Below are 18,925 nucleotides of genomic sequence, written 5' to 3'. Positions count from 1 at the left end.
GGTCAGTGCTTGGCGGGATTATTATTGGGCAATGCTTGGCGGGATTATTATTGGGTAGTGCTTGGCAGGATTATTATTGGGCAGTGCTTGCTGGGATTATTGATCAGTGATTGGCGGTATTATTGGGCAGTGCTGGATGGGATTATTGGGCAGTGCTTGTTGGGATTATTATTGAGCAGTGTTTGGTGGGATTATTGTTGGGCAGTGCTTGGCGGGATTAGTGGGCAGTGCTTGGTGGGATTATTATTGGGTAGTGCTTGGCGGGATTATTATTGGGCAGTGCTTGGTGGGATTATAATTGGGCAGTGCTTGGTGGGATTATTATTGGGCAGTGCTTGGGGGAATTATTAATGGGCAGTGCTTGGGGGAATTATTGGGCAATGCTTGGTGGGATTATTATTGGGTAGTGCTTGGCAGGATTATTATTGGGCAGTGCTTGGCGGGATTATTATTGTGCAGTGCTTGCTGGGATTATTGATCAGTGCTTGGCGGTATTATTGGGCAGTGCTTGATGGGATTATTGGGCAGTGCTTGGTGGGATTATTAATGGTCAGTGCTTGGTGGATTACTGATCAGTGCTTGGTGGGATTATTATTGAGCAGTGCTTGGCGGGATTATTATTGTGCAGTGCTTGGCGGGATTATTATTGGGCAGTGCTTTGGGGTATTATTAATGGGCAGTGCCTGGCGGGATTATTATTGGGCAATGCTTGACGGGATTATTATTGGGCAGTGCTTGCTGGGATTATTGATCAGTGATTGGCGGTATTGGGCAGTGCTTGATGGGATTATTAATGGGCAGTGCTTGGTGGGATTATTATTGAGCAGTGTTTGGCGGGATTATTGTTGGGCAGTGCTTGGCGGGATTAGTGGGCAGTGCTTGGTGGGATTATTATTGGGTAGTGCTTGGCGGGATTATTATTGGGCAGTGCTTGGTGGGATTATTATTGGGTAGTGCTTGGCGGGTTTATTATTGGGCAGTGCTTGGTGGGACTATTATTGGGCAGTGCTTGGCGGGATTATTATTGGGTAGTGCTTGGCGGGATTATTATTGGGTAGTGCTTGGTGGGATTATTATTGGGTAGTGCTTGGCGGGTTTATTATTGGGCAGTGCTTGGTGGGACTATTATTGGGCAGTGCTTAGCGGGATTATTATTGGGCAGTGCTTGGCGGGATTATTATTGAGCAGTGTTTGGCGGGATTATTGTTGGGCAGTGCTTGGCGGGATTATTATTGAGCAGTGTTTGGCGGGATTATTGTTGGGCAGTGCTTGGCGGGATTAGTGGGCAGTGCTTAGCGGGATTATTATTGGGCAGTGCTTGGAGGGATTATTATTGGGCAGTGCTTAGCGGGATTATTATTGGGCAGTGCTTGGCGGGATTATTATTGGGTAGTGCTTGGCGGGATTATTAAGCCCATTAGACAATGTATCTTTTCCAATCAGCCCCGTAGACAATGATTAGCACAGCAGGGCAGATGTGTACCCAGGGCTCCAGTACAGGGCGGTGTGGCACCTTTATATTATCTTCCCATCATAATACATAGCACGGTGCTGGCCACATGCCCCCAGTGCTACAGCAGAGCATCTTCAGCAGTGACGTGGAAAGTAAGCCGACAGCAGACGAACGTCAACTATGATGCTGTGAACGGCAGCAGCCAGGAAGGATAACATTGTCAATAAAGTTATTGAGAAAAAACTAATCGATCTCCAGCGGCCAGACACGTTCGTTGTCGAGAAAGTATGGCGGGCGATACCACTTCGAAGAAAGGAGGGGGCGTGCAGACACACGTGATCATGTACGCCCTATGCGAACAGCTAGCTGTTATTGTACCACCCCTATGGATAAGCTGTGGATGGTGTGTTCCCGGGTGTGGGCAGCGCTTCCGGTCTCACCGCTCCACTCAGTCACTTGGTGTGACCGGTTCGTGCAGCGCTTAGTGGTCGCCGTGTCAGAAGCAGCGTGTGCCAGGAGTCGCCAATATGGCCGAGCCCGAGGAGAGAAGCCTGGACGACTTCTTCGCCAAAAGAGACAAGAAAAAGAAGAAAGAGAAGGGCGGCTCTGGCGGCGCGGCCGGGGGCAAGGGGCCAGCGAGGCCGGCGGACGGGGCACAGTCTACGCTAACGTCACTGAGTGCGCCAGCCAAGAGCTTCCGGAAGGAGAAGTCCGGCAGGAGCGAGGCGCAGGAGGCCCAGCAGGAGAAGGTAGGAGAAGGCACGTGTGGGCGCAGCCGCCGGCAGTGTGGCCGTCCTCCGCCGGCAGTGTGGCCGTCCTCCGCCGGCAGTGTGGCCGTCCTCCGCCGGCAGTGTGGCCGTCCTCCGCCGGCAGTGTGGCCGTCCTCCGCCGGCAGTGTGGCCGTCCTCCGCCGGCAGTGTGGCCGTCCTCCGCCACCTACTTCCTGTGCAGCTGCTCTAGTTTCCCCCTACCTGCACGGAGGAGCGCGGAGCTATAGTCGCTTCTGCTCGGCCTCACACGTCACAGCTGCTCTGATGAGCGTTCGTCTGATGTATGGGAGAGATGGCTGGATGATGAGCATTCATCTGGCGGGCCCGTCTGTGTATGGGAGAGATGGCTGGATGATGAGCGTTCATCTGATGGCCCCGTCTGTGTAAGGGAGAGATGGCTGGATGATGAGCGTTCATCTGATGTAGGGGAGAGATGGCTGGATGATGAGCGTTCATCTGATGTATGGGAGAGATGGCTGGATGATGAGCGTTCATCTGATGTAGGGGAGAGATGGCTGGATGATGAGCGTTCATCTGATGTATGGGAGAGATGGCTGGATGATGAGCGTTCATCTGATGTATTGGAGAGATGGCTGGATGATGAGCGTTCATCTGATGTATTGGAGAGATGGCTGGATGATGAGCGTTCATCTGATGGCCCCGTCTGTGTAAGGGAGAGATGGCTGGATGATGAGCGTTCATCTGATGTATTGGAGAGATGGCTGGATGATGAGCGTTCATCTGATGGCCCCGTCTGTGTAAGGGAGAGATGGCTGGATGATGAGCGTTCATCTGATGTATTGGAGAGATGGCTGGATGATGAGCGTTCATCTGATGTATGGGAGAGATGGCTGGATGATGAGCGTTCATCTGATGTATGGGAGAGATGGCTGGATGATGAGCGTTCATCTGATGGCCCCGTCTGTGTAAGGGAGAGATGGCTGGATGATGAGCGTTCATCTGATGGCCCCGTCTGTGTAAGGGAGAGATGGCTGGATGATGAGCGTTCATCTGATGTATGGGAGAGATGGCTGGATGATGAGCGTTCATCTGATGTATTGGAGAGATGGCTGGATGATGAGCGTTCATCTGATGTATGGGAGAGATGGCTGGATGATGAGCGTTCATCTGATGTATGGGAGAGATGGCTGGATGATGAGCGTTCATCTGATGTATGGGAGAGATGGCTGGATGATGAGCGTTCATCTGATGTATGGGAGAGATGGCTGGATGATGAGCGTTCATCTGATGTATGGGAGAGATGGCTGGATGATGAGCGTTCATCTGATGTAGGGGAGAGATGGCTGGATGATGAGCGTTCATCTGATGGCCCCGTCTGTGTACGGGAGATATGGCTGTTTTTAGTGATGAGCTGAGATAGCATGGAGGAGGGAAGAGAAAAATATATTTCTTGAAGATATATTAAGTTTCTTGCATTCGCTTGTACTATTGATTTATGCAAAGTTTGTTAAAGAACATCTTGTATGTTTGCTTACACCTGCCAGTATAAAGTATACATGTGTGGGTTCATGTGTAGACGAGTTTAAAAGTATGTACACACGTTCTGGATTTCTTGCAGAAATTTCCTGTCAAAAACCGAACATTTCTGCCAGAAATCCGCATGCGTTTTTTACACGTTTTTTTTCCGGAGCTTTCCCAATGCATTAAAAAGCAGGAAAAACACGAAAAATCCGCAAAACTAATGAACATGCTGCGTTTTTTTTTTTTTTACCGCAATGAGTTTTTTTCGCGGAAAACCCCCCGCATCATTTGCACCAAAATTGTGGAATGCATTCTAAATGATTGGATGCATATGTATGCGTTTTTATCACGTTTTTATAGTGGAAAAATCCTGAACGTGTGCACATAGCCTGACAGTGCTTTATCTCTGTTATGGTGCAGAGCTTGAAATCTTTTAGCTGCAGGATCTAGTCTTAATCATGCTCAGGCTAATGTAGTAAGAGATTCAGACCTCTGTAAGAATGTAATAGTTAATTTGCAAACCGTTAATTTTGCTTTTGACTTAAAGGTGTTGTTTCCTTTCAATTAAGTTTCTTCCTGGCTGCAATTATAAAGCAATAGATCGCGCTGTACTCCCCTTCCCCAGATCCACCGAGTCTCTTGCCACCGGTCCTGATGCCTTGCGTTGGCTGCAGCATTGACGTACCATCGGCAGCCTATTGGTGAGCATCATGGCTCTGAAGGGGACGCCCTATCTAGATCGGCAAGCTATTGAGCTGGCTAATTGGCTGTCTCGCTGTTGGTGATGTCAACACCGCAGTAGAGATTTGCTGGTGGATCTGGGGTAAGACAGTTTGTTTTATAACAGAGTGCAGCTAGGGTAGAAACTTATTTGAAGGGAAACATCCCCTTCAGGTCATTTTATGCAGGTGAAAATACAGTTTCCTTAGGCCAGGTGCCCACGATCTGGAACTAGCAGCGTTTTGGATGCGGCGCATGTTTGCTGCGTCCAAAGCGCTGTCATCTATTGAGCGAAGGTAAATCCACATGTGTTCTCTGAACTGTGCGGATTTACTGCATTCAATACAGTCTAGTGGTGAAATTTCTCTTGCGGAGATTAGTGTCTCCGCAAGAGAGATGGACATGCTGCGGTCTGGAAAGACGTGCTGCATGTCCGTCTCCGCAGGTAATCCACGGGCGTCTGTTGGCGCATATTGTGCATGGGATTTCTTGAAATTCCATCCACTCTGCTGTAACATCTGAATGCTGCGGGTTTGATGCTGCATAAGCACTTAGCGTCAAACCCGCAGCAACTCCGGATCGTGGGCACATACCGTCTACAAAGGATAACTTTTTCTAATCCTGCCCTTCTCTCTGGATATCATCCTGTCTGCTATGAGCATGGCTGTGAAGGTCCTACCCTACCCTCAACAGACATACTGATGTGATATATACCAGCAATCATACTCCTATAGATGGGGAGTACTACTTTACCTTGCTTTGAGTGTCTTAGTTTTTTTGCAGTGTTAATGTGTATCATGTCTCTTTGTAGCAAGATGATGAATGGAAAGAATTTGAGCAAAAAGAAATTGACTACAGTGGTCTGAGGCTTCAGTCATTGCAAATAAGGTAATGTCCTGCTGAATTCTGGCTTATAAACTCATGAACACTTATGGGAGCAAGGGATAATTTGTTTCTGTAGAGGTTTTAAAGGGAACCTGTCACCTCCCCCCCCCCCCCCCCCAGGCTTTTGTAACTAAAAGAGCCACCTTGTGCAGCACTGATGCTGCATTCTGGCAAGGTGGCTCTTCTAGTTCTTGTTCCTGCCACTGCTGAAAGAATTGTTTATCAAGTTTGTCCCTCATACCTCGAAATTGGCACGGGGGCAGGTCTTTCCCCCCTAACACAGACACACCACAGCTGTCACTCAGGGCCCCTGCGCACCAGGCGTTGCCTCCTCTTTCTTCATTAGCGTCCCCGGCACCTGCGCTGTTAGTTCGAAGGGCAGCGCAACTGCGCATTCCCGAAAAAAAAACGCATTTGCGCTGCCCTTCGAACTTACAGCGCAGGCGGCAGAGACGCTAATGAAGAGGAGGCGAAGCCTGGTGCGCAGAGGCCCTGAGTGACGGCTGTGATGCATCTGTGTTAGGGGGGAAAGACCTGCCCCCCGGGCGATTTCAAGGTATGAGGGACAAATTTGATAAACGATTCTTTCAGCAGTGGCAGGAACAAGAATTAAAAGAGCCACCTTGTCAGAATGCAGCATTAGTGTTGCACAAGGTGACTCTTTCAGTTATAAACGCCTGAGGGGGTGACAGGTTCCCTTTAATGATCTAGTAATTTATGCAAACATACCCTCAGCACCTCTAATTGAAAAGTATTTTGTAGCTGGAAACTTAAAGTAGTTCTATGGTTTCAGAAGCGCCTGTCCCCAAATGCTTTTTGTTTACAAAAAAAAAAGAAGAAAACCTCTTTACTCATACAGCTGACATGTGCCTGCAATAGGCACAGATGGAATCGCGATCCACCCACTAGTTAAATGCCGCTGTCAAACTCTTTTAACAAGCGCATCTGACCGGAAATACACGCACCGGTGACCGGGTCATCAGCGCGTCGGCATGACAACCAGAGGTCTCAAGCCTCTATGGTTGTTGCTGCTGGATTACTGTGAGCACCACCCTGTGGTCGGCGCTCATAGCAATGCTGTAATTCTACTACATAGAGACAATCAGAGCATCACCTCTATGTAGCAGAGCAGATCAAGTTGTGCCAGCTTATAGCCTCCCATGGAGGCTATTGAATCATGGCAAAAGTAAAAAAAAAAAAAAAAAAAGTTTTTAAAAATGAGAAAAATCCAAAAAATATAAAAATTCAAATCACCTCCCTTTCACCCCACTCAAAATAAAAACAAAAAAATAATCAAACCTACACATATTTGGTATCGCTGCGTTCAGAATCTATCAATAAAAAAGGATTAACCTGATTGCCAAACGGTGTAGTGATAAAAAAAAATAAAATAAACACGCCAGAATTATGTTTTTTTTGATCGCCGCGACATTGCATTAAAATGCAGTAACGGGCGATCAAAAGATCATATCTGCACCAAAATGGAATTATTACATACGTCAGCTCGGCACGAAAAACATAATCCCTCACCCGACCCCAGATCACAAAAAATAGAGACGATCCAAAAATTGCGGAATTATTTATATATTTTTCACCACTTAGATAAAAAAGAACCTAGACATGTTTGGTGTCTATGAACTCGTAATGACCTGGAGAATCATAATGTCAGTTTTAGCATTTAGTGAACCTAGCAAAAAAGCCAAACAAAAAACAAGTGTGGGATTGCACTTTTTTTTCCTTTCACCGCATTTGGAATGATTTTCATCTTCTATAATAAATTCTGTACCCTAAATCTGTGCCCTGATTTGCAAGAGATGGAAAAGGACCAGAAAAAAATCCCCCTGGCTACACCTTTGGGCCGACCACTCATGGGTTTCTTCTTTTGACGTGCACAATAAGGCCTTCATATACCTTGCCTTCTGTAAAGTGTCATTTTTTTTCTGCTTGTAGTAATGAAAAGGAAGATGATGAATATGAAAAAAAGGAAGAACAGGGTGCCGATTGGGAAGAAGCTGGAGGCTATGGCTCAGACAAGACTTCGGGTCCTTGGAATAAAGCTGCTCCTGCTCAAGCTCCTATAAGTGTTGGTATGTGCCATTTGCGTTTTTTCCATAATTATCGAAAATTATTTGCCTAAAGTGTCTGAAAAATGGGAGGAAAAGAAAAACTTAATTTCTCATTTAGATTTCGAACTGGTTCACTACATCTCCCTATTCCAGACCTCTGTGATTTGATACACATTCCGTCTTCCCGTCTGAGAGGTGTAAATGTTTTCTATGGTGTAGTCCACAAATGTATTGGATCCTCAGTGCTGGTTACTTATTGTAGATGCTCTTATTTTCTGATTCTTTGCTTTTCATTTTGTCATAAAATTCTGATCCATCCCGTTTTCTTTCTCCTCAGTTTCAGAAGTCGCAGAGCCCGCACAGCCCTCTGGTGTATATAGACCACCTGCTGCCAGAAATTCTGCTCCACAGAAAAAACCACAAGGTCCACCTGAAATTTTTAGTGATACCCAGTTTCCATCTCTACAAGCCACTGCCAAGCATATAGAATCGCGCAGGCAAGTAGCTAAACATGACACCTCCTGTGGGGTTTTACGTTTGCAATATGTGAGTCTGTTAACCCTTGTAGTCGTGGCATGGAACGTTATTGTATTTTGTGTATGGTAGTCCGGGTATAAATCTGTAGATATTCTTCACAGCATTATAAAATAACATTTGTAGATGTTCCTGGATCCATTGAAGTAAAAATAATGTACACCTTCTGGGGCATTTAAGCCCGCTACATACTGTGTGTGCCTTCTGTGTTATTCAGCGCCATTTAAAAGGTTTCAGACGGCATTGGTGACTGGGTGCATGGAAGCTGGGTGCCTACTGAAGGCACCCAATACTGCCCTCTGGTACTTTAGGCTTCATAGGATATCAGTAATTTTCCTATATAATAAAGTGATCAAATGATTGCTCAGGTTCATGGCCTTAGGGGCCTAAAAAAGAAAACCAAAGAGCAAGAATATAAATAACTAAGGGGCCCTTATAAATTAACAACCAGAATAACCAAAACCCTTAAAACATCTTTATTAAGTAAAAAAAAAAAACAATGGTATGAACTAAAATATAAATTGGTGTTCATGCAGTGTGTAATCGCACGTTCACACTGGCCACTGAACCGAAAAAAAACAAAGACAGAAGCATGATTAAATACCCTGCGGTAAATAGCATAGTGCATGACAATAATATACGGTGACTGTAATTGGGACAGTCTTAACGCCAATATTAAAAACCTTACCGTTTGTCAAGTGACATGCATGTAGATAAGGACTGAGCCCAATTAGTGGACACACAGCCGAGGGAAACCACATCAATATAATACCCAGCTCAAAGGAAAGGCAGGCCACACCTTTATATGCACATTTTGCAAACTGGCTGAAAAAAATATCAAAGGTTTGAACCGGGATATAAACTGGTGTGCATGCAGCGTATAAGGGTGTTAGGACTGTCCCAATTACAGTCACCGTGAAGTGGTGGGATAGCATTCAAATTTTTTGATTTAAAAAAAAAAAAATAATGTTGACTAAGTACCATATATTTTCATGCACGATCATTTATTTACTGCAGGGTATTTAATCATTATGTTTCTGTCTTTGGTTTTATCCTTAAGTAGTGTATTAAAAGCAAGGCTCTACAAAACAATAGTTAACAAGGGCCAAAATTCGAAAAGATCAACGCAATGTTGGTACGTGGGAAGGGAAATGGGAGCTAATATAGCCTTAAAACTCCCATCCTAACCGCAGAGGATGGTACCCTAGGATAATGATATGGCGCCCCTGCACAATATGGAATGTTCCTGAGTGACCCTATTGTAAAGCTGCTTTGGCCACTGTCATGATCCCAATGGCAGGGGATCACAAAAGGACAAGCACAAAAAACAAAACAAGCTCTAGGGTGATGGAAACTGAGCTGACCGCGATCCTGAACCTAAACACACAACTAGCTGTAGCCGGGGAACGTGCCTACGATGATTCCTAGACGTCTCGCGCCAGCCGAAGGACTAACTTCCCCTATTAGAAGAAACACAGACCTCTCTTGCCTCCAGAGAAACACCCCACAGAAATAGCAGCCCCCCATATGTAATGACGGTGAAATGAGAGGAAAGCACATGCGTAGTTATGAAAACAGATTCAGCAAAATGAGGCCCGCTAAAGCTAGATAGCAGAGGATACAAAAGTGAACTGCGCGGTCAGCGAAAAACCCTACAAAAAACCATCCTGAAATTATTTGAACTCATGTGCCAACTCATGGAACATGAGGAGTAATATCAGCCCACTAGAGCAACCAGCAAAAAGGAATCACATATCTGCAAGCTGGACTAAGACAAAAATTAAGCAAAACGTGGAACAGGAAAATCAAAAACTTAGCTTGTCCTGAAGATTACAGAAGCGGGAAGCAGAGGTAACAAGACACACTGATTACATTGATAGCCGGCGAGGAAATGACAAGAAAGCCAGGTTAAATAGGAAACTCCCATATCCTGATAGAACAGGTGGACACCAGAGACTGCAGAGAACACAAGTCACCCAGTACCATCTGTAACCACCAGAGGGAGCCCAAAAACAGAATCCACAACAGTACCCCCCCCTTGAGGAGGGGTCACCGAACCCTCACGAGAACCACCAGGGCGACCAGGATGAGCCCTATGAAATGCACGGACCAAATCAGCAGCATGAACATCAGAGGCAACCACCCAAGAATTATCCTCCTGACCATAACCCTTCCACTTGACCAAATATTGGAGTTTCCGTCTGGAAACACGAGAATCCAAAATCTTCTCCACAACATACTCCAATTCTCCCTCCACCAGCACCGGAGCAGGAGGTTCAAGCGAAGGAACAACAGGAACCTCATACTTCCGCAACAACGACCGATGGAACACATTATGAATAGCAAACGATGCCGGGAGATCCAAACGAAACGACACAGGGTTAAGAATTTCCAAGATCCTATAGGGACCGATGAACCGAGGCTTGAACTTAGGAGAAGAGACCTTCATAGGAACAAAACGAGAAGACAACCACACCAAGTCCCCAACACGAAGTCGAGGACCCACGCGGCGACGGCGATTAGCAAACTGCTGAGCCCTCTCCTGGGACAACTTCAAATTGTCCACCACATGACTCCAAATCTGATGCAACCTATCCACCACCATGTCCACTCCAGGACAATCAGAAGGCTCCACCTGACCAGAGGAAAAACGAGGATGAAACCCCGAATTACAAAAGAAAGGAGAAACCAAGGTAGCAGAACTAGCCCGATTATTAAGGGCAAATTCGGCAAGCGGCAAAAAGGTAACCCAGTCATCTTGATCAGCAGAAACAAAACACCTCAAATAAGTTTCCAAGGTCTGATTAGTTCGTTCCGTCTGGCCATTCGTCTGAGGATGGAATGCAGACGAAAAGGACAAATCAATGCCCATCTTAGCACAGAACGTCCGCCAAAATTTAGACACAAACTGGGATCCCCTGTCAGAAACGATGTTCTCCGGAATCCCATGCAAATGAACCACGTTCTGAAAAAACAGAGGGACCAACTCAGAGGAGGAAGGCAACTTAGGCAAGGGTACCAGATGAACCATCTTAGAAAAGCGGTCACACACAACCCAGATGACGGACATCTTTTGAGAGACAGGGAGATCCGAAATAAAGTCCATGGAAATGTGCGTCCAAGGCCTCTTCGGGATAGGCAAAGGTGACAACAATCCACTGGCCCGAGAACAGCAAGGCTTAGCCCGAGCACAAACTTCACAAGACTGCACAAAAGAACGCACATCCCTCGACAAGGAAGGCCACCAAAAAGACCTGGCCACCAAGTCTCTAGTACCAAATATTCCAGGATGACCTGCCAACGCAGAAGAATGGACCTCGGAGATGACTCTACTGGTCCAATTATCCGGAACAAACAGTCTTTCAGGCGGACAACGATCAGGTTTATCCGCCTGAAACTCCTGCAAAGCACGTCGCAAGTCTGGGGAGACAGCCGACAAAATCACCCCATCCCTAAGGATACCAGTGGGCTCAGAATTTCCAGGGGAGTCAGGCACAAAACTCCTAGAAAGAGCATCCGCCTTCACATTCTTTGAACCTGGCAGGTATGAAACCACAAAATCGAAACGGGAGAAAAACAGCGACCAACGAGCCTGTCTAGGATTCAGACGCTTGGCAGACTCAAGGTAAATCAGATTTTTGTGATCAGTCAAGACCACCACACGATGTCTAGCACCCTCAAGCCAATGACGCCACTCCTCAAATGCCCACTTCATGGCCAAAAGCTCCCGATTACCAACATCATAATTCCGCTCAGTGGGCGAAAACTTTCTAGAAAAGAACGCACATGGCTTCATCACTGAGCAATCGGAGCTTCTCTGCGACAAAACCGCCCCCGCTCCAATCTCGGAAGCATCAACCTCAACCTGAAAAGGAAGCGAAACATCTGGCTGACGCAACACAGGAGCAGAAGAAAACCGGCGCTTAAGTTCCTGAAAGGCCTCCACAGCCGCAGGAGACCAATCAGCAACATCAGCACCCTTCTTAGTCAAATCCGTCAAAGGCTTAACAACACTAGAAAAATTAGTTATGAAACGACGATAAAAATTAGCAAAGCCCAAGAACTTCTGTAGACTCTTAAGAGATGTAGGCTGCGTCCAGTCACAAATAGCCTGAACCTTGACGGGATCCATCTCCATAGTAGAAGGGGAAAAAATATACCCCAAAAAAGAAATCTTCTGGACTCCAAAGAGACACTTTGAACCTTTTACAAACAAAGAATTGGCCCGCAGGACCTGAAACACCTTCCTGACCTGCTGAACATGGGACTCCCAGTCATCAGAAAAAACCAAAACATCATCCAAATACACAATCATAAATTTATCCAGATATTCACGGAAAATATCGTGCATAAAGGACTGGAAGACAGAAGGAGCATTAGAAAGTCCAAAAGGCATCACCAAATACTCAAAATGGCCCTCAGGCGTATTAAATGCGGTTTTCCACTCATCACCCTGCTTTATCCGCACAAGATTATACGCACCCCGAAGATCAATCTTAGTGAACCATTTAGCCCCCTTAATGCGAGCGAACAAATCAGTCAACAATGGCAAAGGATACTGATATTTGACTGTAATCTTATTCAAAAGACGGTAATCTATACAAGGCCTCAAGGAACCATCTTTTTTGGCCACGAAAAAAAAACCTGCTCCCAAAGGGGACGAAGATGGACGGATATGTCCCTTTTCCAAGGACTCCTTAACATAATTCCGCATAGCAGTATGCTCTGGCACTGACAGATTGAACAAACGTCCTTTAGGAAATTTACTGCCAGGAATCAAATCTATAGCACAATCGCAATCCCTGTGAGGAGGAAGCGAATTGAGCTTAGGCTCCTCAAAAACATCCCGATAATCAGACAAAAATACAGGAACCTCAGAAGGAGTAGATGAAGCGATAGAAATCGGAGGTGCATCATCATGAACCCCCTGACATCCCCAGCTTAACACAGACATCGTTTTCCAGTCCAAGACTGGGTTATGAGTTTGTAACCATGGCAGACCAAGCACTAAGACATCATGTAAATTATACAGTACCAGGAAGCGAATCACCTCCTGATGAACGGGAGTCATACGCATGGTCACTTGTGTCCAGTACTGAGGTTTGTTCATAGCCAAAGGTGTAGTCAATTCCTTTCAAAGGAATAGGGACTTCCAGAGGCTCCAGACTAAACCCACAGCGGTTGGCAAATGAGCAATCCATAAGACTCAGGGCAGCGCCTGAATCCACATAGGCATCGACGGAAATGGCTGATAATGAACAAATCAGAGTCACAGACAGAATGAACTTAGACTGTAAAGTACTAATGGCAACAGACTTATCAACCTTTTTTGTGCGTTTAGAGCATGCTGATATAACATGAGCTGAATCACCACAATAAAAACACAACCCATTTTTCCGCCTATAGTTTTGCCGTTCACTTCTGGACTGAATTCTATCACATCACATTGCATTGTCTCAGGTGCCTGTTCAGAAGACACCGCCAAATGGTGCACAGGTTTGCGCTCCCGTAAACACCGATCAATCTGAATAGCCATAGTCATAGACTCATTCAGACCTGTAGGCGCAGGGAACCCCACCATAACATCTTTAATGGCCTCAGAAAGGCCATCTCTGAATCTTGCAGCCAGGGCGCACTCATTCCACTGAGTAAGCACCGACCATTTCCGAAATTTCTGACAATATATTTCTGCTTCATCTTGCCCCTGAGAGAGAGCCAATAAGGCTTTTTCAGCCTGAATCTCTAGGTTAGGTTCCTCATAGAGCAAACCCAATGCCAGAAAAAACGCATCCACATTGAGCAACGCAGGATCCCCTGGTGCCAATGCAAATGCCCAATTCTGAGGGTCACCCCGCAGGAAAGATATAACAATCTTGACTTGCTGAGCAGGGTCTCCAGAAGAGCGAGATTTCAAAGAAAGAAACAACTTGCAATTGTTCCTATTCAGAAAACCAGATCTATCTCCAGAAAAAAACTCTGGGATAGGAATTCTAGGTTCAGACATAGGAGCATGTACAACAAAATCTTGTATATTTTGAACCTTAGCAGCAAGATTATTCAGGCTGGAAGCCAAACTCTGGACGTCCATGATAAACAGCTGAGGTCAGAGCCATTCAAGGATTAAGAGGAGGTAAGACGCAGCCAGGCTGCAATTAAGGCTAGGCAGCAAACTCTGAGGGTGGGGAGAAAAAAAAAAAAAAACTTCCTCAGACTATTTTTTCCTCCTACTTAAGCCAATACGATTACCACTTTTTGGCCGGCTATACTATCATGATCCCAATGGCAGGGGATCACAAAAGGACAAGCACAAAAAACAAAACAAGCTCTAGGGTGATGGAAACTGAGCTGACCGCGATCCTGAACCTAAACACACAACTAGCTGTAGCCGGGGAACGTGCCTACGATGATTCCTAGACGTCTCGCGCCAGCCGAAGGACTAACTTCCCCTATTAAGAAGAAACACAGACCTCTCTTGCCTCCAGAGAAACACCCCACAGAAATAGCAGCCCCCCACATGTAATGACTGTGAAATGAGAGGAAAGCACATACGTAGTTATGAAAACAGATTCAGCAAAATGAGGCCCGCTAAAGCTAGATAGTAGAGGATACAAAAGTGAACTGCGCGGTCAGCGAAAAACCCTACAAAAAACCATCCTGAAATTACTTGAACTCATGTGCCAACTCATGGAACATGAGGAGTAATATCAGCCCACTAGAGCAACCAGCAAAAAGGAATCACATATCTGCAAGCTGGACTAAGACAAAAATTAAGCAAAACGTGGAACAGGAAAATCAAAAACTTAGCTTGTCCTGAAGATTACAGAAGCGGGAAGCAGAGGTAACAAGACACACTGATTACATTGATAGCCGGCGAGGAAATGACAAGAAAGCCAGGTTAAATAGGAAACTCCCATATCCTGATAGAACAGGTGGACACCAGAGACCGCAGAGAACACAAGTCACCCAGTACCATCTGTAACCACCAGAGGGAGCCCAAAAACAGAATCCACAACAGGCCACTAAACAAAACCCCAAAAGTGCGCAAGAAATTTGTAAATTCTGTGGTTAGAGGACTAAAACCCACAGTGGAGTCTGAGCAAATGTCCGCAGACACACAAGCAAACAATAAATGGAAAAATGCATTTATTGTATTGAATCATTTATTAATGATTATGCATAGTATCAATATTGCAAAGGTTAAAAAATGTATTAGATGTTAGTTAATGGACTAAAAAAGAATAAGTAAAAAATACAAAAAGAAAGATCAAATCACCCTCTGTTCCCAATCCAAAAATGAATTGCATCTATTTTTTTTCTTAAAAATCTTATCTCACATGGCATAGTCAGATAAAAAGCAGTCCGAGTTGTAAGGTCCCCAAAATTGGTACCGCTAAAACCTCAGCTTGTGCCGCAAGAAAACACTCTCTTCCTGTAATACCATAATAGTACAATTATACCTTGCAAATAACACTATGAAGGTTAAGTGAAACAGCAAAGTTGAGGGGAAAAAATTCTCTCTCCATTTTTCACTACATTATATAGAAACATTAATAGTGTCATTTAGAACTACAATTCATCCCACAATAAACCCGCCCTCATACAGCTATGTCGACAGGCAAAAAGTTATGGCTCTGCAAGGGAAGATAAAAAAAAAAAACAAAACAAAAAAAAACCCAAAAGAATTAAAATTGGTCATGGTGGGAAGGGTGAAGGCTCATCTAAACTTTGCCAACATCAGAGTTCAGGAGAAGAGAAGCATTATAAACTCTATCAAAACTAGTTCGCTGACACTCACTAGTAACTCATTCTTCAGCTATGTACAGTGATGCATATCAGCTGTAGAAGCCATAACATAGAAAATGTTATAATAAAATAGTTTTGTCCAGAAATACATTAATTTAAAAAAAAATGCCTCTGAAGGTGTCCATGTCATTTTTACATGGGTTTTAAACGACGTTTTAACTAAAGAGTGTCTGGCACAGAAGGTGGGGGTGTTAATGAAATGATGCTTAAAAATAAAATAAAAAATCCTGAACTGTCCTCCCTGAGGAGCTCTGCTCCTCTACTGTCACAGCTGTGACTCGGCGATCAATATAGTCATACAGCTAACTACGTGGGGCGTGTGCCTAATGTTGATACTTAGCACCTGTATAAAATGGTAAGGATAATGATCCTGTCTGACGAGACCTTGTACCACCGGCATCTGTTCTATGTGCAAAACTTTAATACCTTCTGTATTGATTTATTTTATAAACTAGGGATAAAGAAATGGAGAAGACTTTTGAAATTGTAAAACATAAAAACCGTGCCAGAGAAGAAGCCTCAAAGAATCAGGCCCTTCAGCTTCAGCTAGACAACCAGTACGCGGTTCTTGGTGAACAATAAATCCGCAAAAACATTTACCACAACCTTTGTGAACTTGCCCATAAGGAAAACAAACTACAGCTGTTGGACTTGAGATCATCTGAACTGTCTGATCTTCTCCGCTGCGCACTGGATGGAACAGATGACTGGATCCTCCAACGTTCCAAATTTAAAAACTTTCCTTTTTGTTTTTCTCTTGCTGATCCCCTTCCTCCCACCCCAAACCCTCTTGCTTTTTTTTTCTGTCTTTGAATATGGGAACACATGAGGCTGTGGGAATTGATCAAGAATTTTGTTGTAAACGTTACACATCTAAAGTGGAGAATGGAAAAAAAAGCAGCTTTCAGTAGTTATTAAAATCTTTTTATGCTGAGCCTTCACCAAGGTTGACTACCTCAGTTTTGCTATGCCCATAGTAGACACCATGTGGATGACCATCTTACACCAACCAGAGATTGTTTCAGATGCTGTATTGGGACAGGAAGTGGAGGGGTTGCCAGATTTTCCTTTCCGTTTTGGTACACCTACTGAGACAAGATCACTTCAGCTTTTCACATCGCCTGCTTCATGTGTCAATCAGTTAAGTGACCTTAAAGGGATTTAGTGTAGACCATTTAATGGCTTCTTTATAGTTTATCTGTAGATTGGCAACTGATACACGGGTCTTAATATCTAGTGCAAAGCTGTAGTTTGTTGTGATATTTTGTCTATTCAGGACATTTATGGAGCTCCGCTGCCTAAGTTTCTATCTCTAGCTCTGCCGTCTGGCTCTGGCTTGTTTCTGCTACATAGTGGCTAAAAGGGAATTGCAGGGTACCATGCATCATCGACAGATTCTTTAAAATTACCGAACTATCCTCTTGATTAGCTTATGAATATAAGATTGGTGTGGTCCAACTTGGCATCCTACTAATCCTCTTTTATTACTCGCTAACGCTTATCCCATTAACATTGGCACTGATCTAATGCTGATAGTATATCCCAAGACTGTGTTTTAAAGCCCTAGGTAACCCCTTAAGTATTCTCATTCAGAGTATATACCTGGTATTGAAATTGTGAACTTTCTGAATACTTGAAATTTGTGAGTTTCTGAGTTCAAAGATAGAATTTTGTGACATGTTTTTCTTGTGCTGTTCAATGTTGGACCAGAGCTTGACCTAGCTACTTTACTGGGGGTGTTCTGATTTTAAAGGGATAGGCCACTCTCAGATATTAACATTCATTATATGGTTACTTCACAGTGCCATTATCAACGAAAGCTGGAACCCTGGCAAAATCCTAAATGTGTAATAGGGATTGAGGTTATAATTTTATAGGGACGCTAACATAAAATTCTTTGTTGTGGTGCAGTTGGGTACGGTTAGTCTATACCCAGTCAGGTCAGGCTTGGCACAGGCTGGGTGTAGTGCTCAGTATTTCTGATAAATATCTAACCTAATGTTCTGTTTTAAGACAGTTTTATGGGGTGACTTAATTTACTAATTCACTATATTGGTAATAAGGTGATAACACACAGTCATAAGTTGTACAAGGGTTTATCTGGACTGGTTACTTAAAGCTGTAATCCCTATCACAGGTCAAGTCTTCATCCAGACGGTCTCCAGGACGGTCACGGAGTGAGCGTGTATCCCAGTGCTTGGTTTAGTGTGCCGTTTCACTAAGGGCAGACATGTTGCAAATTTTATGTGTGGGTTTGCACAGGCAAAATCCAGAAGAGTTTACAGTAGCAGGTATGGGGATGAGATGTTATAAATCTCATGTGCAAGTTGTGTTATTCTTTGAACTGTGAATGAGATGATCCACTAGATTAATGTTACTCTTTCTAAAAAAAAAAACAAAAAAAAAAAATTGAGTCTGCTTCTCCAGCACAATCTGCTTGATTTTTGTCTACTACTATTAGAACACCATTTTATATATACCAGTTTTCTGGTTGATGGGTTATGTTGAATGTGTCTCCGTCATTACTTTTCTTTCTAAAAGGTTTAGTCTGCAACAAGTAAATGTAGGGACGCCACAGCATAAAGGATGGTCACTATTCAGAATTTCTAACAGACAACTTCAGCTGTTTAATGCAGGTATATAATTTATAGAAGAAAAAGCTGAAAAGGTTATTTATGTGGAATGTGTGAAAGACTGCAAGAGTTTCCCTACCTATAGTATATTTCAAGGTTTTTTTTTTTTTTTAACGAACTCCAATTTACATCTTAAAGAACTGTTACAAAACGTGAATCTATAGGGTTTTTTATCATGCTGTGTGATGGGGGAGAGTGGACTGTCCATAAAGAGGGTCTTGGGCATGGACTGGGCAAAAGACGACCTTAATAAAACTATGAAATATGTATAGCCTCCTGTTTGATTTACAATATGTAAGAATCCCTAAAAATATTCTGATTGTTAAAGGGGTTGTGGTTATAACGAAGGGTTCACTGACTTCTCAATTTGCTGGAAATTCATCAAAATGTAGCTGTCTATGTTGGAGAGGCTGTGGGGTGGATACTGCCATTCTTCCAATTACCCACACGTTGATTTTAGTGGATGATGTGTGTCTCTTATCCTTTCCTTTTTGTCTTTTAGAAAAGATGATGGAATTGGCATCTGGTGCATTCCTCCTGGTTTGGTTCACAAAGTTCTGCATGCAGAGCTGGCCCAGA

General features: G+C 44.2%; 1 protein-coding gene across 1 annotated transcript; it reads left to right on the top strand.

Annotated features, from left to right (window-relative positions):
• The first annotated feature begins 1,858 nt into the window (after nt 1–1,858).
• Nucleotides 1,859–18,613, top strand: CDV3 (CDV3 homolog). Its single transcript, XM_069730091.1, has 5 exons — nt 1,859–2,202; nt 5,237–5,313; nt 7,261–7,397; nt 7,714–7,873; nt 16,169–18,613. Exons 1-5 carry the CDS (start codon nt 1,981–1,983, stop codon nt 16,293–16,295), a joined length of 723 nt encoding a protein of 240 aa, XP_069586192.1. The 5' UTR covers nt 1,859–1,980; the 3' UTR covers nt 16,296–18,613.
• Nucleotides 18,614–18,925: the final 312 nt, after the last annotated feature.

Source organism: Ranitomeya imitator, chromosome 6, assembly GCF_032444005.1.
Source record: "Ranitomeya imitator isolate aRanImi1 chromosome 6, aRanImi1.pri, whole genome shotgun sequence".
Lineage (NCBI taxonomy): Eukaryota > Metazoa > Chordata > Amphibia > Anura > Dendrobatidae > Ranitomeya > Ranitomeya imitator.
This window is presented reverse-complemented; position numbering and strand designations above follow the sequence as displayed.